This window comes from Taeniopygia guttata, chromosome 11 (genome assembly GCF_048771995.1).
Source record: "Taeniopygia guttata chromosome 11, bTaeGut7.mat, whole genome shotgun sequence".
NCBI classification, from domain to species: domain Eukaryota; kingdom Metazoa; phylum Chordata; class Aves; order Passeriformes; family Estrildidae; genus Taeniopygia; species Taeniopygia guttata.
The window spans coordinates 13,343,924-13,367,488 of record NC_133036.1 but is presented as its reverse complement, the minus strand read 5'-3'; the positions used below and the strand labels follow the sequence as shown (position 1 = coordinate 13,367,488).

Here is a 23,565-nt window from a genome sequence, read left to right as displayed (position 1 = left end):
CAGCACATAGCCTCTGTTTGATACCAAACAAGGCTTCTCCTTGTCCACTGGCCTGACTTCTTTAATTTAGCTGAGTGTACCTCTTGCCTGTGTTTCTGTATGTTTACAGCATTAGGAGATATCATGCTAATGAAACTTTTTCAATGTACACCTACCCCTTATTATATAGGAGAAAGAGAATATATGCATGCAGCACTAGTATTTAATCCATAACCACCACAGCTGAACAGCAGTCCTAAGAACAAGAAGGTGTCACATATACCTTAGCTGGGGGAAAGAAGAAGCAGACTATTTCTGTCTCTGCCCCTGCAGCACTGACTAAACACCAATAAAATACTTTAATTTAAGGCACAGTCGCATTAAATCCTCTTCACAATGTATCACTCACCATTGGTGCATTATGAGACAAATAAAAGACAAGCAAGAGCCCATCAGTGAGGAAAGAATTTTTACAGAATCATTACAAACTTATTTAAGCTGTTTTACTATTTGTATATAATTAAATATTATATTAAAAGAAATCATAACCTCCCTTCCCAAATAGTTCCTCAAGCAGCAATTACATTCACCTCCTACCAGAAACATTTGAATAATGTCCCTGAAAGGCCCTGAGACTAAATCCACCAGATGGGATAGATGAGATATCCTGGGCTTTTGCATGAATTATTTCAATCCATCATCATTTGGAAGACTCATAGCTGCTGTAATATTGGAAAGCTTAATTTTATTTCCATTTATAAAGTAGGGCTTTGATGGATGCTGTAAAACAAAGGATAACAATCTAGCTACTATATCTTTATCTTCTCTGCATTTTTGTTGACAGCAGAGAACAGAGGGCTCAGACTCATGACCAACAAGAGTTTAAACCACTGTGCCAGCTGTGACAACAGAGAAACCAGCACACAGAATCCAGTAAGGGCAGCTACAGACAATCTCCTGCAATCACCCCAACACCATTTTAGGCCACTACATCTACTGCTTATGAATAATTTTTAGCCAAAATCAATGCATTGAAGAGTTTTATACAAAAAAAAAAAAAAAAAAAATCATGTGCACACACTGAGTTGATACAGACTCTGCAAATTAATTTCATGATCACCCTAGCATTGTCTTAAACTGTTTCATTTCTAGTGCTGTCTTCTTATTCATTTACTCAAAAGTCTGTTTCTGGCTCAAGTCTGGAAGGGAAACAAATTTGGACATTGGGAAGCTGTTTCACAATAAGTTATATTAAGCGCAGGAAATTTCTCTTTAGATTAGGTGTGAGCAGCTGATAGGCACACAGGCCAAAAGAATAAAAATTTGGTTTAAAGTTAAAATATGGCAAGTTCTGTTTTCCTAATGTAGAGAGTCCTTGGATAGATACAACTGTGTCAGAAAACATTAATTTATTCCCAATGAATGCCAAATATTACTAATTCAATGCTCCTTCACTTCAAAATGTCAAGAATGCCCTTATCCATATTCTTGGTGATCTGCCAGTAGATCTGGCAAAAGACTCTGGTGTGCCTCTTTTAATTCAAGACCCTCTGCTGTGAAGATCTCCCACACAAAGTATTTATAAACCACAATGTACCTCCTCCTTCTCCTCACACAAAATAATCCCAGACATTCACACTCTGCGTTTTAGATATTCCCAATAACACCTCGTTGAGCTGGGTCTGTTTGGTTGAGGTTGCAGGGATGCCCCTGGCAGACAGGAGTCACCCAGCCGGGGTTTCAGTGCTGTGGGTCCAGGTCACTGCCCCAGGGGAAGGGCGGCTCCTGCCTCTGGATCCCGCTTTGCCCTCACCAAGTGCTCGGCAGCAGCTCTGCCCTCACGATGCCGTCTCAGATTTTTAATGCAATACCTCCGAATCTCGAAATGTATTTATTTATTTTTTTTTAATTTAAAAATATAATTTCTCATGCGCCGATATCTTACACTCCTGGCAATCAGAATTGTTCAAACAGCAGAACTTCTGGCCGCACTTCCGAATTCAAGGAACTCATATCAAAGGCAAACATATTACCACCAATTTCATGTGCCTATCAAACACAAACTATCAGCAAACCAGAGCACGGTCCCTGAGCCGAGAGGCAAACGGAGCCTACCGCAGCAGCCGGGACACAAGGGAACACCGGGACGCCAAACCCCGAGCGCGGCGGCGCCCTCAGGCCGGGCCCGGCTCTCCCCGGGCAGGCGCGGGCCGGCGGCGCCACCTCCTGTCCCCGCGGGCCGCGCTGGGCCCGCCCGGCCCGACAGCGCCGGCCCGGCACCGGGCTGCTGGAGCGGGGGCCGGACTGCTGCTGTGCACACCGAACTGCTGCTGCTGTGCACACCGAACTGCTGCTGTGCACACCGAACTGCTGCTGTGCACACTGAACTGCTGCTGCTGTGCACACCCAACTGCTGCTGTGCACACCGAACTACTGCTGCGGACAGCGCCCGGCCCGGCACCGGGCTGCTGGAGCGGGGACCGGACTGCTGCTGTGCAACCGAACTGCTGCTGCGAACAGCGAACTGCTGCTGTGCACACCGAACTGCTGCTGCGGACAGCGCCGGCCCGGCACCGGGCTGCTGGAGCGGGGGCCGGACTGCTGCTGTGCAACCGAACTGCTGCTGCTGTGCACACCCAACTGCTGCTGTGGATACCGAACTGCTGCTGTGCACACCGAACAACTGCTGCGGACACCGCCCGGCCCGGCACCGGGCTGCTGGAGCGGGGGCCGGACTGCTGCTGTGCAACCGAACTGCTGCTGTGCACACACAACTGCTGCTGTGCACACCGAACTGCTGCTGTGCACACCGAACAACTGCTGCGGACACCGCCCGGCCCGGCACCGGGCTGCTGGAGCGGGGGCCGGACTGCTGCTGTGCACACCCAACTGCTGCTGTGCACACCGAACTGCTGCTGCTGTGCACACCCAACTGCTGCTGTGCACACCTAACTGCTGCTGTGCACACCTAACTGCTGCTGTGCACACCGAACTGCTGCTGTGCACACCCAACTGCTGCTGTGCACACCCAACTGCTGCTGCTGTGCACACCCAACTGCTGCTGCTGTGCACACCCAACTGCTGCTGTGCACACCCAACTGCTGCTGCGGACACCGCCCAGCCCGGCACCGGGCTGCTGGAGCGGGGGCCGGACTGCTGCTGTGCAACCGAACTGCTGCTGTGCACACACAACTGCTGCTGTGCACACCGAACTGCTGCTGTGCACACCGAACTGCTGCTGCGGACACCGAATTGCTGCTGCTGTGCACACCCAACTGCTGCTGCTGTGCACACCCAACTGCTGCTGCTGTGCACACCCAACTGCTGCTGCGGACACCGAATTGCTGCTGCTGTGCACACCCAACTGCTGCTGTGCACACCGAACTGCTGCTGTGCACACCCAACTGCTGCTGTGCACACCCAACTGCTGCTGTGCACACCCAACTGCTGCTGCGGACAGCGAACTGCTGCTGTGCACACCCAACTGCTGCTGTGCACACCCAACTGCTGCTGTGCACACCCAACTGCTGCTGCTGTGCACACCCAACTGCTGCTGTGGACACCCAACTGCTGCTGTGCACACCCAACTGCTGCTGTGCACACCCAACTGCTGCTGCTGTGCACACCCAACTGCTGCTGTGGACACCCAACTGCTGCTGTGCACACCCAACTGCTGCTGTGCACACCCAACTGCTGCTGCTGTGCACACCCAACTGCTGCTGCTGTGCACAGCGCCCGGCCCAGCACCGAACTGCTGGAGCACCCGCTCTGGAGTCACCTTCGTACCGAGAAGGGCTAGTGTGCGTGTGTCTGCATAAGCCACATGCAAGCCAGCCTTTTATTTTTGATGAATAGACTCTTAATATTTTGCTCAGCAAAGCTTTATCTTAAAATTATCAATACTAAGATTCAATACTTTGAATATCACAACCAGGGAGAAAAATTATACATGACCTTGAATTTCAATCTCAATTATTCCTATAGTTAGTGAAAAATGATAATAAAATAAAACTCAATTGATATATTTCAGAATTCTGATATCTTTGGACTGTTGTTTCTGTTTAATTAAAAATATGTAATATTTTATCTTAGGTACACTTAAAACATCATTCCTGAAACAGTTAAAAATACTCAAGTGGAGACTGAAAAGGGGACCCAGTGCATTTAAACCCAGTGTGTTCTTAAAAAGTGCTTCCTTTGAATTAGCCATTTAAAATTATATAATGCAATCTGACAGAACTTAGTGAGCCACAAGGCAGACAGCAAAAACTTGGGATTGTCATACGCAGCTCAGCAGAGTTTGAACAGTACAATGGAACCACATTCTAAACATAAATGCATACAATACAGAGGTAAAAAAAGTACAAATCTAAAATCCATCTGTTTTTTAGAAGTCATTGTCTACACCACCTACTTGAGCACTGCAGTATTTCCACTGTATGCACAGAGTTACGTACCAACATATACAAAACTGGTAGATTTATGTATAAAATTGAACACAAACAGTAGCAGTCAGGAAGGCTAGGAATAGTCTGAACACCATAAATTACACCGTTGTAAGGCACTTGGGCTTCCATTCTGTGATGAAAAAGAGAAACTGAACGCGTCAGAGAAACACCTGCTTATATAACTAGACTCCTCCAAATACCAGACAGCAGATTAGATCTTGAAATCTGCAAAGTCATCATTATTCTAAACTGTATTTGTGAAAATAACAGGTCTTAGTCTTATACATGAATTATAGCAGAGCTACTCCTTTCCAATAAAACAGAGCCATTCAGAACATAAACCAGCCCCAAATCTAAAAATAGCATTTAATGCAGCTACACAAAATTCTAGCAGGAAAGGCATTCATATCAAACACAGCCTGCAGGCTTGCAAAACAGAAGGAAACACTGCCAGTATTAGAAAGACACTGAGTCACTGTTTGTCATGGAACTTTCACAGGCACTCTCTCTCTGGTTCAGAAATACTCATCCAAAATACGAGCTACCCCAACTAGGCACTACCACAGGAAGGAAAACAGCAGCACTAGCACCGACTACTGGGACTCATCTGAACTCTGCTTGTTGACAACTGCAATGAGATTGTTTACATTACATGCTCTTAACATGTAAGAGAAAACACTCCTTTTAACAGTAAACTGTTGTATTTGTCATATAAATCCTGCACTCGGTCTCACACCAGGAATCAGTCTCATGACTTTACCCCTTTAAAGGGAGGGAGAGGGAAATGCCAGGTCACTCACACGTAAGGGAAAGTCCCTGGTATTTTCCACTCCAAACACTGCTTCTAGTTGTGTTTTTGCAGCAACCAAAGGTTGAATAGCACAAGACATGCTTCAGAAACAGACTTTGGAGAAAGAAATAGAGAAAGGAGAAAGAGTACCAATCTCTTTGCTCTTGTGACAGGACTTGAGGCTTGAAGCTGAGTGGGGGGATTTAGGTTAGATCAGGAAAAACCTCTTCACCTAGAGGGTGATGGGGCACTGAACAGCCTCCCCAGGGAAATGGGCACAGCCCCAAGCCTGACAAAACTCAAGAAGTGTTTGGACAATGCTCTCAGGCATGGGGTGGGATTGTTGAAGTGTGGGAGGCCAGGACTTGGACTGCATTATCCTTGTGGTTCCCTTCCAACTCCATGAAGCAATTCTATATGAAATAAAGATTACAATATAATTATATCCCCACACTAGCACCTAAAAAGTCAAAACAACATATGCAGTCAGGGATATACCTAATGAAAAGAAGACAAGTTTTTCAAGGAGCACGTTCACACATGTACACAGGCCCCCCAGGGAGTGTGAGGGAGCTGGTGATTTAGTCTCTTACTATTTATTAAAATTATACCAACTGTATATACCAATGAAAGAGGCTTTAATAATCTGTTTAAGTTTTTATGGGGTTAGAACTTGGAGATTACACAACACTTCACCAGTAAGAACTAGTTCTTGGCAAACGTGCTGGTCAGAAGGACTCTGCTCACATGAATAGCAGTCTTCCACTCACCTATGCAGAATAAAGAATAATTTAGATTTGTCTGTTTGGATGTAGAAACATTAAAGGCCTCTCTTCATCATCATCTGTATTTTGAGAAGCTGTAACTACTGTTCCTAAAACTTTTTTGTTCTTGCTGCAATTCTTTTTCAGGTTGCTTGTGTTCAGGGAAGAGCAAGACTGCCTTCTGTTTCTGACTTCACAAAACGTGAAAGGGCCATGCAAAAAAAGTCTTTCAAAACCCCCAGTTCCTCAAGTATATTTCAGCTCTTTTGCATATAAACAAAGAGTGATTTCAGACCACATGGAACTAGAGAGAAAGCCATTAATGCTTTAGGGTAAGGCTCAGTACATCAGAAGTTGAATGTAGGCTCTGGAGCCCAGGTTTTCTTTACAGTCTAATTTGAATTTACTCATATGAACATTTGGCACCAGAGACTGGTTAAAAGGAAGGAGTAAGAGACTTAAGTGCGTACAGAAATACAGTCAATCTTAAATTTGCTCTGCTTTAGAAAACAGTCCTATTGGACAGCTTTCACAAATTACCTTCCTTTTTCCCCCTTATTTTTGGGATAATCCCAGAACAGGGATTGTATCTAAAGGGGTGGAGCTGACTACAGCTGTAGATCTGCACAAAAAAGCCATTTCTATACAGACAGTGTCGCATTCTGTTAACATCACACCATTCACACTTAGAACACACAAGCCATCAGTGCAATTGTTAAAGATATTAAAATTATTCTGAGAGAATACTGATAGTCAAGATAATTCCCGATTTAAAAACCATTGTAAGGTTTCAAATCTTTGAAAGAATTCAAAACACCTTCTTCCTGAGAGCTGTGAATTTATACTTTCTCTTCTAACCACCCCACACAGCACTTCCAGCCTGAAAGAGCAAATGGGATTTCCTTGGATTTTCAGGCCCTTCCCGGGGATCCTCACGGGCCCGCGGCCGCCGCCTGCTGGCAGCTGCTCCCACACGCGGGTCTCCAATGACGGGAATTCTGCCTTCAGGAAAAGGGTTTTGTAGAAAGCATTAACGCACTGCTCAAAAGGGACTACCGCCACTGCTTTAATAAGCAGTTCAAGTGAAGCAGAAGACTTGGGGTTTTTTTCATAGAAAATATGACTAAAAAGCTGTAGTAGAAGCAGTTTTTAATTTACCAAAACCTGGCATCTATTAGCAACAGAACATAGAGAAAAATATCTTTGTTTATACAAATAAAATTATGTTTTTAATATTCACAAAGTAACATAAAAGAGCGACATTTTTCTTCACATTGATAATTGTTAGTCAGAGCAGTTGTGATATAAAAGCTGTGTAAGCATTCAGTCAAGCACCATGGCAGACAGTGCATTAAGATCTCTCATAAATGGATGATTAGATAGTATTTGATCGATCTTCTGCCTTTGATCATAGTCAGGAAAAATTTTGATCAGGGCTTCTCTTAGCTGGGCTGTTTCTGAGGGAGATCTCTGTGATGGAATTGCTGGACAAGGCTCTGTGTTTTCTTCCCGTGGAAGCCACGGGGATGAACGATCATCCTGCACTCTGCCTCCAGGCTGTCGACCGCCACTGCTCACTTCGGGGAGGAAAAAGGGTGTCTCGGAAGAATATTGTCCACTGCTCTGCAAAGCCTTGTGTGTTGACCAGGAATCTCTATGGAACAAAATAATTCTTAAAATTAATTAAGCTAAAGGACATGCTAACTGTAGTCCTCTCTGTATATGAGAAAGAAAAGACAAATGTGTATAATTAAAACTTCCCTGCTGCTCATTGCAGTTACTGACTGGAATCAAATGACAAACATTCTTTCAAAGTGAAACAAAACAGGAGGTGTAACAGCTCTCGATATTAAATTGGCACAACTAACATTAATATCACCCAGGAATAGCCTCAATATGCTGTGAGTCCTTTACTTGGCAGATTATAGCAAATTTTATGAAGGTATAGATATATTGAACACATGTATACTGACGTGGAGCATGTGAAAATGCTGACAGACCAAAGGGGCTTCCAAGACTGCTTCACAAGAGACTATTCCTCATGTACTTTTGCTCTGGACAGAGCTGTGCTAATTTTTAGACCATTTTCCTTTGTATGGTATCCTTAACAGGCCAATGAAGTTGTTTTAGCAATCTCAGGATTTGAATACTCTTAATTATTGCAATTTCATTTCAGACTTTAAAGTTTTGCTACTCTAGTGCAAGCACTACAAAATATAAAGGTCAGCCTACTTCAGACACCAGCAGATACCAGAGAAATGTGAAGTGGAACTCATGTTAGAGTCTAGTTTCCTACCACCAAGGGAAACAGTACCTAAATTACAGAGCTCTATTTTAAAAGCATTTGGGTTATGACACCTCGAGTTACTCAGTGTGGAAAGGTTTTCTAACTGCTGAAGGTCCTGCCAGCTTCTGATCTTGTTCCTGGTGTCATTTGTATTTTCTGCATCATTTAAATCATGTAGAAAGTCATAGGGAAGGAACAAAATTAACTCTTTGCACTGGCAGCTTTTCTCTGTTCTTCCTGGTCCACCACCCTTCCCCAGCCCAACCCCAAAACAAACACCAAAGCCTAGTTCCAGTTCCAAGTTCACAGATAAGAAACCAAGCTCTTCTGTGGTCTTCTCAAAAGACTCTCTACATTTCTACAATCATCACACTCACCTACCTCAGAAGATTGTTTTCATTTTATTTCTCTCAGACAGGCAAGTAAAACAGTGCTTCAAATAAACATCTCAGAGGTTTTGTATAAGAGCTTGAATATTCTGCATTTTCTTCTGGAGTTCTAGCACTACACTTGCTTTTAAATGTCAACACACTTATTTTCAAATCAGCTTGTAATCTATAGTATAAAAATGTTTTACTATCCTCAAATGTTTACAGTAGATGAGATTCTTGCTTATTCTTTCTATTAATCCTTAAGAATAGCTTGCCTTTTCTGTTGAGAATTTTAAAGTTACCTCACTTGTTTTTAAAAGCCCTCTCAACACTCCTCAGAATTAATAGCATTTCCAATTCCTAAACTGGTGAAAGAACAGCATATTATCATCTTGTGCAAAAGAGCAAACTAATCCTCAAATCTTGGCAGTTCATGCAAAGCAAATTCGTACTTTGAATATGTGCACATTTTAAAAGTACATTACTTTTAAACGAACAACATATATTAATTAATATTTATAATTATTACTCAAATACAAACAGATTTAATAACAATGCCTCAAAAATTGTTTTGACAACAGTAAAGTACTCTCAACCATGAGGTGAAGTGTCTCCCCTTGACAAAAAGAACCCAAGTGCAAAGTGTTTGTAGCACCTATTGTCCCACCATGAAGTGACCAACCAAGGTGCCTTAGATAACATCAGTGTAATTAACAACACATATACTCACATCTCTGGCACCTCTGGGTGCTGTTAACACACCCATGCATGAAAGACACCACAGCCAAATCTCAGAAGCTTTTGTCATACTTACCTCAGTTCACAGATAGCTCTCGGTTAGAGGGAAATGTCACCAGCAGTTTCTGAACCAACTGAAGTAACAGGAAAAACGTTGTTTTGTTGGTTTTTTTTTTTTTTTTTTTTTTTTGTTAAACTGCTAAGTGCTATAGTGTTCCTGCTTAACTTTACTGTGCTTTACAGGTGTGCTTTACAGGTGTGCAAGTGAAGCAGGAGAACAGTTTATTTCAAATGTGAAATAACTGTGTCAAACAAAAGTGAAAATAGTGTTTATACCTAGAACAGCCTTCACTTCGAAGGAAGTCATCTAATCTGGGTCCATTTCTTCCCAGAGGATCATCAGGAACCATAAATATGTCACCAACAAAAGTGTACTGGAGCAACCTGCAAGAGAGCTCTTTTAAATAACAAGGTATTTCACCCTTGCTGTCCTTCACCTTTGGAGCACAGGATGAATTTCCTTAGGGTAGACACCACATGAGGAGTCCCTGAAGACTAATTAGTAAACCCAACTAAGACACAACCAGTATTCCAAGTCTAATTCCATGGGAGCTGTGAACTCTCCCTATTACACTGCAGAGCACAGCTTTCCCTTTATTTTTTTTTTTTTTCTTTTACAGCAACTTTTATGACTGAAAATTTGCAAAAAGACCATGGTGGAATTTTCCAGCGGATTAAGAGATTTTTTGGTTGTTCTAACTCCTTTTCCTTGCAAGGATCTTCAGTCTGTAGCTGAAATACCTGTGTTAGCAGAAACCCACACAACTAAGAAATATGGTATTAAATGTTTACAGTTAAGACATAAAACTTTTTTTCTGGAATCACTTTGGGATAGGTAGAAATCTGCATTAAAAAAAACACCAACCCAGTTCAACTGAAATTTATCTGCAAGAAGGAGATCTGGTACAGTGGAATTTCCCCAGAAGTAAAACTAATAGCAGATGTTAACACAAGCTCTTAAAAAACCACAGACTCAAGATGTCACGCCAAGTATTCTTGCTAAAGTTCTGTGGGAGGACAGAACCTGACTTGGGTAGAATTCACTCAAGAAATGATGTAAATGTCTACATGATCAGCCAGCATCAACTCCATGGTCTTGCAGCTATATTGTGTGAATCCAGGGCAAGTTTTTAGTTCCTTATTTCATTAGAGCTATACTGACCCCAGCCACTGTAACAGACGTACCCTCAGAAAATGTCAGGGACACTGAGGGATTAATGGAAAATTTTACTAACAGAAGATCACACCTCAGCAGTAAAATACCCTGATTTAACTGAAACTGGAAAAAAAAAATCCCAAACACACAAACTCAACAAACAAGAAGAAACAAGCAGAAACAAAAGTCCACAAGATGAAGCAGGGATATTTGATAACTAAGTGAAGTCATCTAAACCCAAAGAACAATTGCAGGGAAATGGCTATATGGATATGCTGCAAGTGCTCATTTTGTTTAGCTGTGACAATCTGTCCCACTTGAGTAGAGTGATTGATTCTGAATAATTAAAAGTGACACTATATCCTCATCAGCTATCGTCTCCCTGAAAAAAAATGAGCTTTCAGACAAGAGAGGCTGTGAAAGTGGACTGCTCAAACAAGATCCAGCACTGACCTTCAGAAGTGACACACGTGCTGTTACACCAAGCTCCTGCTTATGAGAGCAATGAACACACATACATGACAGAATGTATGAATAAGATGGACATTAGACTACCCAACACATGACTGTAAGGCCATGAATCACCACAGTGAGTCACAGAATACTTTATTCGGATCTACCAGAATTGCATGACAGATTAATAAAATATAGCAAAATCCCACATGTAGGTAAGAGTGCCTACAACTGCAAGGACAGACATCCTTTTAAGACTTCACAGAAATCCAATTATTACCTTTTTTGAATAATTTCTCTCCAGGCAAATGATTCTGTCACAAATTCTCTCAAGTTATCATTAGTCACAATAACACCTCCAGTTCTAGCAGCAAGGTGTAATAAAAATCTGTAAAATTAATTCCAAAGATCACCAAGATAGTTTGTTTTGCTGAAAACAATCCAAAGATGTAGAAAACTAAACATTTCATCATCCCAAAGTAATCTATTTGCATGAAAACAAGCACCTTGATTGCCAGGAAATTACTCTATTTTTACCCACCTTAAACTTACAACAATGTTTTCCGCAGCATGCACTTATTTAGTGCAGCAGAGTCCGCATGTGATGTTTTCTTCTCCATTAAAAAACCCAAACAAACAAACCCACAGACGCAAAAACCCCCAAATCCCATAATCTAAATATTTGCACAGGTAAATGGCATGTTTTATGCAGTACAGTATTTATTACACAATCCAAACCAAACTCATTTCCATACACTATTTTGCTTAGCATTAAAGTCTGTGTTCTGCATGTTAGTTATTTGCTCTGTCAACACTTCTTAAAAACCTTTCTGTTAAACTATTACAAAACAACTACTGATTTATTAAGAAAAAAAGATTTGCTTTCTTTTATAATGTCTCTGAAAATACATTTTTTGCCATTTGAAACAATTTTAGCCACAAGATAATGGATGGTGTCCTTTTAAAGAAAGTGCATGCTTTTAACAAAAGTGCAGGTGTGTTATTATAACACTTATTTCCACAGTAATCTCAACTGCACTGCCAGAGCATTTCTTATGAAAGGCTGGGTATATATAAAACATTAATGAAGTACTAGGAAACTCCCACAGACTCCCAAAGCTTACTGTGTCTTGTTCACTGCCAGATGATCCGCACATTTTATAGTTGATCTTTGGTGGTCAAATTAATTTAGAAGTTCACTTATGGCTGGCTTATGCATTGTTACAAATACACTGCTCCAAACACACAGCAAGGTCTGCGTGGCAACATGGCACCAAGAAGAAAATGGAGCTAAATAGTATCTCAACAGCTGATTTATGCCCCAAGAATAAAAGACAATTTAGGGATAGAGTGATGACCAGAAAAGCATAAAAACATTACTGGAGGATTAATTTCTTCAGACAGCCTTTTTTTTTTTTAATTGCCATGAAAATTTGTAGTTCTCTGTGACTTTCTGAATGCACAGTAGTGTTTCCTACAACAGTGAAATAATGTAACAGATGCAAAACTCAGTCTTAAGTTGGATGCATAACTCTGTCTAGAAAGGTTGCAGAATTAGCTAACAGAACTGCTTGTGAAATATCGAGCTTTTACAACCATTAGTCAGATGTTTGAAACAGCTTTAAAAATACATATATTCTGTACCTGTCATCATGAGCAGCAATTCTTGCTCCTAAAACCATCCTTGCAGGGGTTAAAGACAATATTCCAACATCCTCCAGCTGCGTTAAGAAATTCTGCTCTGTTAAAACATGATTTGACAATTAGTCTGAGATAAAATTAGCAGAGAGAAGATGGGTTATTTTTGTACCAATTAAGCTATAGAAATGACATTGACAGCTGAAGAATTGCTCATACAATAAAAATGGGGAAGGGGAGGTCAAAACTAGAAATTAAAGAGCAAACAAAACCCAACCCAAACAGGCCTCCACTGATGGCACACCTGTTAGCCTAAAGAGCATTTCAGGGTCTCTCACACTGTGTATGGAAACCCAATTAGTGATGCTGAGCAGCCAGACGGCTCCTGCTCAGCATTTGATGAAACATTCCTTCTCCATTTAGTCTTCACAGAAGTACCCAAAGAAAAAGTTACAGTCTGGTTTAATTAAGGAAACATTAGGAAATGTCCCTCACCTGTAATGGAAGGGTCACGTCTCGTTCTCCACTGTGGAACAAACACAGTAATATTTCTGTGGCCACGTTTCCAAAAGTAGTCAACAGCTATTGCAATTCCTCGACAGGAGAAGAATTTCCTTAGACCATGACTGAGGGTGAAACAGAAGGGAGATTAATTTCTCTAGGGTTTTATACCAGGAAAACAAAGAAAATGGAACAAAACCTTGCCAAGTGAAGCTGAAAGTCCCACATAGAGCCTCAGGAAAAGAAAAGGCAGATGGGTGTTAAAGATAAAGAATCTTCTAAATGGAAAGAGCTCTTCAGCAGAAGATAACAGATGTATCATTTTGCATCTTTATAGCTCAGCCTCCTTTCGGTTTCCTGGGCACAACAACAATGGAGTAATCAGAAGCATGTTTAGCTTTAAAAAAGAGGCCCATAGTGATAGTTTCTGAACTCAATTTATAGATTAAAACAATAATAATCCAATATTGTAGTAGCTCCAAATACAGTCCTACTACATAATAGAACACCTTTGGTTCAACTGATTACCAAGGATTACATCTGAACAGCTCCCTGATACTTTTAGGCCTCCTCTCCCTTCATTTCAACAGTCTGAACAAGTATTTTGAAGCAAAATAATGAAATTTCTTTAAAGAAATATTTTCAAAACATTATATTTTGACATTAATATTTTTTTCTCCATTAAAAAATTTAAGATATTCATGATCTGTTTTTACAACTCCCTTACGTGACTTTCCAGAAAAACCAGCAACTGCCTAAAATGAGGGGACACAAAGACTTGAACTGATGACCTTGTGAGGTCCTTCCTAACTGGAAGTATCCCAGTGACCCTATTTGCCTGTTTAACATGGCACAATTAACTGTCTAACCAGACTCCAGCCTTTCCATAGAGGCTACACTTAGACAAAACAAAGATATGATTCCCTAGAAAAGACACACTGATTGAGCACTGATGGTATGAACAGCCAAAGCATTTCTTGAAAAATAGTGTATAATCTGTGTTTTGAATTAGATGTCAAATCACTACAAAGTACTTTTAACAATAAGTGAGCAAGTGGTATTCCTTTTTTAAACCAGTCTCCCAAATAATAGGCAAGTGCTTATAATTAACCCTAATATAAGCCCTATTACTTTTGAACAGAATCCTATCTTTAAACCCTAGTTTAACCTACCAAGAAATCCTCCCAACGTAATGGTGTTTGAAAGATTTTCATGGAAATATTTTACAGTGAAACTCAGCCCGAGTAGCATTCATTTATACTTTTCCAATTTTGTAAATTCTGTAAAAAATATGTTTATCTAAATGTAAATCTATTAAGGTTCTCTGAATTTCAAGAGAAATTTTTAATGTAGAAAAGAAGAAAAAAGAATAAGCCATATCTGAAATATAAAAGGCAAAAAAGATCTGACTTACTAACAGAATTTCCAGAGGGAAAAAAAATACTCTGCCACATTGTCCTTAATAAAATTAAGCATTCTTGGTGCCAAGAACAGTCAAAAAAGGAAGGCAATTTTAATAGAAAAGTTACTCTCTATAAACCTTCTGGAACATAAACTTTAAATGCAGTCATTATCCCATTAAAGTTAGGCATCCTATTCATTAAATGGGAAAACTCTGTTAAATATTTTCAATGAATTAATGGTTCTCAACTGGACTTCAAGAAATGCAGAGGTCTCAATATTCATGTCAAAATTGATGCTTTGTCTTCTTGTTCATCCTCCCGTTTTAGAACTCCAAGCTGGCTGAACTACAGTGTACTGTTTTTTAAGTATTCTGAAGCTTAGAAAAACTTGTCCTGGATGATCACAAAATCCTGCTCTGATAAAACTTAAAAAAGCATGCAAATAGAAGCAACTTTATCAAATAACATGTAGAATTAATGTAAGCAATAATATGAAAAAATATGTCAGCACTAAACTAAATTAAATAAGAAATGCTTTAACTGAGTTAGATAAACACCTGAAGGGACAACAAATCACTACAGCAAGATGGTCTTTTCAAGATACCCATCCCAAAGATTGTATCTGTTCTGCAAATTTCTGCAAATGCCATTGCAAATACTGCTTTTGCCTGTCCCAGTTCTTTAATATCCTGTGAAGACCCTACAAAGGTATTTCCTAAATTAAACAAAATATGATCACAAGCAGCACAAATCAGCAAAAAGCAGGTTGCCTTCTGGGACATGTAATATTTTCCCTTTAGTTTGTAACTAAAGTAAATACTGCCGCAAATGAGTGGCTTGGCTGCTTAAAGAAACACTGTCAAAGGTATTGCCAAAGGCAGGGTTTGGTATGAATTTGTGAAAATATGGCTTCACAGAGTTTGGAGGCAACATTCACTCTTGTGAATTTGTGAAGAGTAAGCTCATTATTTTCTGCACAGGTTAAGGTATACAAAGATCAAATTAGAATCAGTTTGCACTGATTTACACAGAAGCCAGGAATGCAGAAGGGGGTGAGGGTGCAAAGCATATGGATGCAAAGGTAAAGGTGCATAAAGGTGCAAAAGGGTTTAGCAGCACTGAATCACTGAGTACTTTGACATTTACAAAGCAATTCCATAGGGCTCGCTATAGTTATAACAATGACTTAACTGTAGATTTGAGGCAGTAACATTCATACAACAATCAATTCACACACACGGGTACACAATGTACCCACCTAATTTCCTGTGCTTAAAGGAACTTGTCAACAAATTCCCCTCAGCGTCAGTGAGATGCTCACACCAAGTCTCTTTGCATTTCCCAACATGCAAGGGTCGCACCGCAGGAAGTGTGGAGGGGTGTGTGGCAGCTTTGCTGCCAGGATCAGTCCTCTGAGGATCTGTGAGCTCTGAGCATGTCCCACTCGAGGGAGGCGCTGCCAGAGCTGCTGAGCCCCAGGAGAGCTCAAGGGGCCTCGCTCAGGAGCGCTGGCTACAGGGCCACAAGATGACTTGACTTTGGCCAGCAGTAAATGTCTCCCTGGCCACAACTCAACTCGGTAACTCCTGGGCTTTCTTCCCCAAAGCACAGGAGCCATGGTGCCCCTCCACTCGGGCTGTGATTCAGGTAAATAGTTTACCAAGGCTTCAAAGGATAATTACTTACCTTTGTTTCCCACCTTGTTTGGGCACCTGAGGCTTCTGATTGGTTGCACCACCACAAGTACATATTATTTACAAACTATTCTAGGAAGATGTAATTCCATTCAATTATTCTCTCATTCTGAGTTTCTTCCATATTTTAATAAAATTTAAATTATCCGACAACTGGATACTGCGGTCTACCCTCAATGTATGTTTTCAGTATACAAAACCAGGTAATTAAAAAGAACCACCTTGTAAACTGCTGGGGTAAACTCTGGGCATTCCCTCATTCCACAAGCACCCTGGGACGTTGTGATAACAACACAGTCAACAGATTAACGTGCTGCACATGTCAAAAGAAAATATTCTACGGCTTTTGCAGTTTTCTAGACTTATGACATGAGGCAAGCAATGATTCAGGAACCCATAGAGCATTAGTCTAAGCATGTAGGTGATACATTAATACCCACACGCCCATCAAAAAAGGGGACCAAAAGAACCCTGAATCAGTATAGGCATGGAAGCAGTTCTCAGGGTATTGAGAAGTAAAATTAAGAACAATTCAAAGCAATTTTGCAAAAAAACCTTCACTTTATGAAATGCAAGAAAAAAACGAGGTTTTATTTAGCCAGAGGGAAGCTGCAGAATACCTACAAGATTGAACCAACAGGTCCCCAGGTATTGATTATTTAGTAGGTCATTTGAATATCTATGGTTCTGCTATTTTGAGGCAGCTCGGTCCTTTACGTTTCATAACCAGTTTTCATTTGGTTGGGTAGGAGGCACCAGGTGTTATATAACCTTTCAGGAGCCTGTATGTCAGTAACACCCAGCTACTATGCCCTACTCCAGTGTGGGGTGTATGTAGCCAATCCACTGGGGTGCATGAAGGAAATATTGGAACCTCAGTAATGCACATTCATAGTTGGCAAATATACGTATATACATTTGCAAATAATAACAGGATCCAAGAAATGCAATGCTGATGGAGCTGAAATATGTCGCTAATAAATGAGAACCTTCATTAACTACAAGATATTAAGAGCACAAAAAATTTCCCCAAATCCAAACGACTTAAGCTGACAATAATTTAACTTCGTTGTTAGGCACTGGCAAAGCAAATTACACTTCATGCATAATGCTGATTGCAACAGAGCAAAGCTTGCCCTGAGATTACTTCTGGCTGAAGTGTTACATTGAGCTGAACACTGGTGATTCAAATCAGGTTACTCTGAAATAGCACAACTGTGTACAGGCACACCAAAAACCTAGCTAGCAAAACCTTAACACCTGCCACTGCAACCTCTTAGCCCCCATTTAATCTGAAAGTTCATTGAACTGTTAATAAAGGGATAGCTGAAAAGAACCATACTTACGAAATTGCAACATTGCTTCCATCAATAATTATATGTTTTAAATATGGTTTTCCAGGTTCATTTATCAACTCCAATTTGTATGGCTCCTTCAGAGAGTCCAAAAATCTTTGAACTCCAGTAACTGAATGATCTGGATGTGGTCCCAGTGTGTCTCTGTCTGGCTTTGAAGTGTGTTTTTGTGAAGACAGTAACTGGTCTGGGACAGGATTGTCACAATGTGATGTTTGGGAAAGGCGCTGGTGGAGAGGTCTTGCTTGAGAAGAGCTGCAGTGTCCCAGCTGCTCCTCAGAACCAGGGTGGTTGCTCTGTACAGTTGAGGGCCCTGCAGATTTTTGCTGAAATGTAGTTTTACTCTTACTTGAGATATGCTGCACATCTGAGCTCCCTCTGGCTACAAAGCCAACATCTTTTAGAGTTCCAGCATGCACAGTGCTGGAAGTTACCCCACCATCAGTTTCTATATTGCTTGACTTTGAGTTATGATTCTTACCAGGGCCATAAACATCTCTCTGTTTATGGCAGAGAACTGAATTTTTGCTGGGAGGGGAAGAAGATTCACATACCAATCTATGCATTTTATCTTCTGCACCAACTTGTGTGTCTGGAGCACCAATTATATGGTGATATTCATTTCTTATCTCCTTTGAAGTATGACTGGATTTAAGTGGACTTTTATTCCTAGAAATGCTTTTGTCTTCTAGCTTTTGTGAATTATTTACATTATTTCCTAAAGGGAGATTGACAGTTCCAGGCTTTTGAGATGACTGCTCATGTTCTTTTTTAAACTTCAAACTTTCCTTTTCAATTTCTTCTAGCAATATTAATGGTTCCACAGATTGTCCTAGGATACCAATAACTTTTTCAACAATATTTTTGGAATATCCCATTGTTCTGAAAAAGTTCACAAGAATCTTGTATTCCACTTCCTCAGTGAGAGCATCACCTTCTTTAAGGCAGTAAGTAGGACCATCTGATTCTGTGCAGCTATCCAAAACCAGATCAATAACTGCATCAGGGTCTGAAGAATTCTTGTGTAAAGCAGATTTCACTTGTGGATCATCTTCCAAAGAGAAATGCTTTTTAGGAAGCCTTTCCTCCTCATCAGAGGACCTCCTTTTACATGACTGCCTCTCTTTAAAGGCCACTGCCTCTAACAGAGGGTCCTTTATGGGAACAAATCCTGTTTCAGAATCATCAGAAAACACAGTGTCCATTTGCTTTGTAAGCTCGGTTACAGGTGTGCCAGCATTGCTTCTTGCTTCCTCCCCACCTGCACTTCCATCTCTGTTTGCAGCAATGACTTTGGAGGTGCTGTTCTGTCCAAGTTGCTGTGGGCCTTCAGAACCTGTGAGATCTATGATACCAGGCTCCCCTTCAGAAACAGCAGTTTGGGTGAGAGCTAGGAGTTCCCTTTTTAGTGCACTAGGCAAAATCAGTAAATCCATTGTATACTTATCTGCATGTGCTTCCACAAATTGTCTGAACTGCTTTTTAATCTCCGATTCATTGTCATTTAATAAGCTTTCATTATTCTCAAAAAGCTTCACAAACTGCTGCACATGACTTTGAGCCATAACAACAGCTTCTGCACCCCCCTTAATACTGAGAAATCCCATTTCCAGCACTGTTACATCAGCACAGGTATCCTGAATAAGACTGTTGAGAAACAGGCTCTGTGCACCAACGAAGATGCAGTGCATGTCCTTTGGGTAGTATTCTTTTTCTTCTAGCTCAGGTTCACATAGCCCCTTGATGTACTCCTAAGAGCAGAAAGAGAGCAGAGTGAATAGCTGTGAAAACCTAATATATACAGTTGGTTTTTACTAGGTCAGTAATGGACAGAAACATTAGAAAATAAAGCCAACTTAGCATAAGTCATGTCAGAAAGTAAACAAGACAATAGAAATAAAACACCAATATCTAAAATGATTTTAAATAGATCTCATAGAAGGCTCTTTTATATTCTCTCATTTATACCTGATAGTAACAGGTAACTTAATTTGTAGGTCAAACAGTTTAAAAGACTGTCAGAAGAGACTTATTTTCCTATTCTTTGGTCAAAGAGAACTCTTCATGAACAAATGCCTTTCACTAGAGTTTTACCTAGTCCATGAACCTGAACTTCTGAAAAGTTTCAAAGTACATTTCCTAAGGCTTATCATGCCAGCAGCCAGACTATATTCTTGTTACTGACTGAGAAAACTCCAGGCTCCAGGTACTTCTGTGTTCCTATAGTTCAAGATTTTCAAATAAGTTTGAAAAAAAAAATCCCAATGTTATTTCTGCCACCTGTAAGCTAATTCACTATACTACCTTGTTTTAAATGCATCAAGAGCTCAAAACTCTGTGAATATAGTATACTATTTATTCTTTCAGATAGCATTATTTTTCCCAAACTACCTCCTTCTGTGCTTAAAATTCTTCACTAAAGTCAAACCAGCTTCTAAGCTGCAGTCATTGTATCTGCAGAATGCCAAGTACACTACATATATTTACTCTCAAACATTAATTTTTTTAAAATGGAGCTGAGAACCAACACAAGGTATGAATAATGTAACATCATTTCCTATCACCTCGAGTTACATCATCATGGGTATCAAGGCAGGCTGCCTCAGGAGCATATCAGCACAAACTGCTTCGGCAGCAAAACCCACAGGGTTACTCTCCACGCCTTACTCATCACATGACTGCTTATGCAGAGCAACAAGATAACATAATTGGTGAAAAGGATCCTCTAAATTTAGAAACTTCTGTTTTTAACTAAGTAGCAATGGAGAACCTATACATTATCTATGACTAAAAAATTATAACATACATTGTTACCACCAAACCTTTCAATGGAAGACAAGCAATTGTAGTTTCTGTACAATAATTAATCCAGACGGTGTCTGAAAACTGCTCTACCCATAGGAGAAATCACGTTTTTCATACCCCTTAAAGTATTGAGAGTAGAAAACATTTTTTTATCTTGTTCGGAAAGGCAGCAATTAGAAAATGGAAATCTTGTGCTATTTCTTTCTTGTGCTTTAATTTCCTAGAAAAAAGGGAAGTTGCAGATACCTGGAGAAAAATAGCTATCTGTAACAGTTTCCTGATTCTCTGAGCCCAAGCAAATTGGTTTAGAGTAAATGTCAGAGTCAAATAATTCAAACCCCTATAGTCATAGTATTTTTCTTACAGCTCATTGTAAGGAAGTGCATTACATGTTGAGGAACACATGCATGACATAGTTAAGGAATAAAATTTTTGAAAGCAGGCTGCCAAGTCTGAAATCAGTCCCAAAACACAAGCTCCGGATCCCTGCGAACACCCAAGCGTAGTTAAACAACCAGACCGACCAACGTCCATATATCGAGATTTTGGGTTTGAAAGGGACTTTCAGCCTAGCTACTACTCACACCAAAGTTCTCATCACATGATTCAAGCAGCTGTGCTTGCCAGGCTCATTATGAGTAATATCAATTTCAGCATCACTGCTGAGAAACTTCCCCCAAAGATTAGTTGTGCAAGACATTTAACATTCGTGACGACACTTCACAGCAACTGCTGCCCCCTCTGAGACACAGCCCGCACAGGCCGTTCTCTTAACGCGTTAGAGCGGGCTTGAAAAGCGAACTGTCTGCTCCAGACTGGTGAGGCTGTTCGGGTCTGACAACTTTTACCTGGAGGAAATACTAACTGCGTTAAGCTTTAGTAAGAGCTTCGCCAGCGAGCTACAAAATGCCACAGAATAAGCAGAAGTCTGCAAGGCAAACCATGCAACGCCCAAACAGCTCCGAGGAATTTCTTGATTTGGCAGTAAGAAGGAAAGCAAAACTTTTAAATCTCGCTTTAAAACAAAACTCGGCCCATCCCCACCAGTGCTACACCTTAGCGCGGGCTGGACAATTTCACAACGCGGTGCCCGTGAACTCTGCACTTCCCAGAGGAGTTGTTTCGCTTTATCCCCTGGGTTAAGTAAACACGGAGACTCCCTGGCACCGGGCACACACCCATCTGCCAAGGCAGCGCTGTTTCTGTTTCCTCCTGAGGCACCCGGTTTATCCCCGCCCTTTCTCCCTCCGCCCCGCGGCCGCACCGGTGCGGCGCCTCTCCGCACGCAGACCCCGCTGTACCTTGGCTCTGCTCACGGCCTTCGTGCGGCCCGCCAGCTGCACCCAGATCCTGGCACGGGCGTTGGGCGGCTGCAGCGCGGGCCGCCAGTCCCCCTGCGCCCCCAGCACGGCCAGCCGCACCTCGAACAAGCCCTCGATGCGGCCCCGGCTGCGCTCCAGCAGGCTGCTCTTCTCGGCGGGGACGGTGAACTCGTCCAGCCCGGGCCCCGGCGCGGGGCCGTGCGGTGTGCGGCGGGCCGCCATCAGCGCGGGGCGCGCGATCCCACCGCAGCAGGAACAGCGACACCGGGAAACGCCGCACCGACCGCCCGCGTCATCGGCCCGCGACGGCGCCGGGCAGCGCCCGCCCGCAGCGGCGCCGCCATGGCTGCACCGGCGGCTCGGCCCCGCCCCCGGCCCCGCCCCCGGCCCGCCCCGGCCCAGCCCCGCCCCCGGCCCGCCCCGGCCCCGGCCCGGCCCGGCCCCCCGCCGGCCCGGCCCTGGCCCAGCCCCGCCCCGCCCCCGGCCCGGCCCCGCCCCCGGCCCAGCCCCGCCCCGCCGGTCCGCCTCCGGCCCGGCCCTGGCCCGCCCGCCCGCCCCGCCCCCGCCTCGGCCCAGCCCCGCCCCTCCGCGCCGCCGTGTGGCCGGGCCGCCCGCCCCTGAGGGCCGCGTGAGGGGCAGGGCGGGGCAGCGGAGCTCCCGCCCGGGCAGGGCCATCCCGGGGCATCGGGAACAGGATTGCGCCCCGGCCGTCCTGGGCAGCTCCGCGCCGCACCGCACAGCCTTCCTGAGCAACCTGTTCCAGTGCGCAGCCACTGCACAGGAAAGAAATTCTTCCTCACATTCAGGTGGAACTTCCTATGCATCAGTTTCACCACCGAGCAGAGCCTGGTCCATCCTCTTAGCACCGCCTCTTTAGATATTTATGCACATCAATGAGGTCCCCTCTCAGTCGTCTCTTCCCGGGGCTGACCAGTCCCAGCTTCCTCAGCCTTTTCTCTAAGAGCGACACTCTAGTCCCTTGACCAGCTTTGTCACCCTCCGCAGGCCCCGCTCCAGGAGCTGCACAGCCCCGGCCGCGCATCCTGCGCCAGCTCCCGCCCCTGGTGCTGAGGAGCCCCGCACTGCACAGAGCCCTCCCGGGCTGCCTATCCCCGCTCCCGGGCTGCCTATCCCCGCTCCCGGGCTCCCTATCCCCGCTCCCGGGCTGCCTATCCCCGCTCCCGGGCTGCCTATCCCCGCTCCCGGGCTGCCTATCCCCGCTCCCGGGCTGCCTATCCCCGCTCCCGGGCCCCTTATCCCCGCTCCCGGGCTCCCTATCCCCGCTCCCGGGCTCCCTATCCCCGCTCCCGGGCTGCCTATCCCCGCTCCCGGTCCTTCCCCGCCCCTCGGCTCCTCTCATCCCTGTCCGAGTGTCCCGGGAGACTGCGAGTGCTCCCCGCAGCTCTTATCGCCCGGCGCAGCCCCACGGAGGGGCCGCTCCCTGCCCCGCCTGGCGGGGAGACCTTGGTGAAACACACTTTTAGCACCAGCCAGTAGGTACTGCCTGCTTGGAGTTCACTTAAAAAGAAGTGCAAGCTTTATCCCTTCTGATGGCAGGGGACAGAAGTGTAGCTCCGATCCCCAAATCTTTAGCTCTGATAGCTCGGAAAATATAGAGGACACACTTTTGCTTCCCTCCCCCGCCAGCCCCCCCCCCCCCCCAAGCTGTTAAAGAGACGTGAAGGATAAGATCAGGTCTTAAAAAGTATCTCTGGGACTGCTGTTGACTTTAGTGTGCCTGGATCTGACAGTATGGGCCAGCTGTTGTACAAAGGAGTAAATGTCTCCTTTCATTCCATCC

At 43.3% G+C, this 23,565-nt stretch overlaps 1 protein-coding gene across 3 annotated transcripts; it reads right to left on the bottom strand.

Moving 5' to 3' along the window:
* Positions 1 to 7,113: 7,113 nt before the first annotated feature.
* Positions 7,114 to 22,153, bottom strand: N4BP1 (NEDD4 binding protein 1). Of its 3 annotated transcripts, XM_030282138.4 has the most exons (8): positions 21,744 to 22,153; positions 17,629 to 19,388; positions 13,180 to 13,310; positions 12,691 to 12,787; positions 11,327 to 11,434; positions 9,714 to 9,821; positions 9,454 to 9,511; positions 7,498 to 7,635 (listed from the first exon to the last, which is right to left on the bottom strand). In XM_030282138.4, the coding sequence occupies exons 1-7, from the start codon at positions 21,984 to 21,986 to the stop codon at positions 9,490 to 9,492; spliced, it is 2,469 nt and encodes an 822-aa protein (XP_030137998.4). In that variant the 5' UTR covers positions 21,987 to 22,153; the 3' UTR covers positions 7,498 to 7,635; positions 9,454 to 9,489. The 3 variants fall into 3 exon arrangements, with proteins under 3 accessions (XP_004176277.4, XP_032606273.3, XP_030137998.4); XM_004176229.5 differs by lacking the exon at positions 9,454 to 9,511 and having other exon boundaries at positions 7,114 to 7,635; XM_032750382.3 differs by lacking the exons at positions 9,454 to 9,511; positions 11,327 to 11,434 and having other exon boundaries at positions 7,114 to 7,635.
* Between the last annotated feature and the right edge of the window lie 1,412 nt (positions 22,154 to 23,565).

Bases quoted from the DNA above. Each gene is read 5' to 3' on its own strand.
- N4BP1 (XM_004176229.5), bottom strand. From the start codon at position 21,986: ATGGCGGCCCGCCGCACACCGCACGGCCCCGCGCCGGGGCCCGGGCTG. The intron at 19,389-21,743 runs GTACAGCGGGGT...TTCTGCTCTTAG, and splicing joins AGGCCGTGAGCAGAGCCAAG to GAGTACATCAAGGGGCTATG. The intron at 12,788-13,179 runs GTGAGGGACATT...ATGTTTTAACAG, and splicing joins ACGTGACCCTTCCATTACAG to AGCAGAATTTCTTAACGCAG.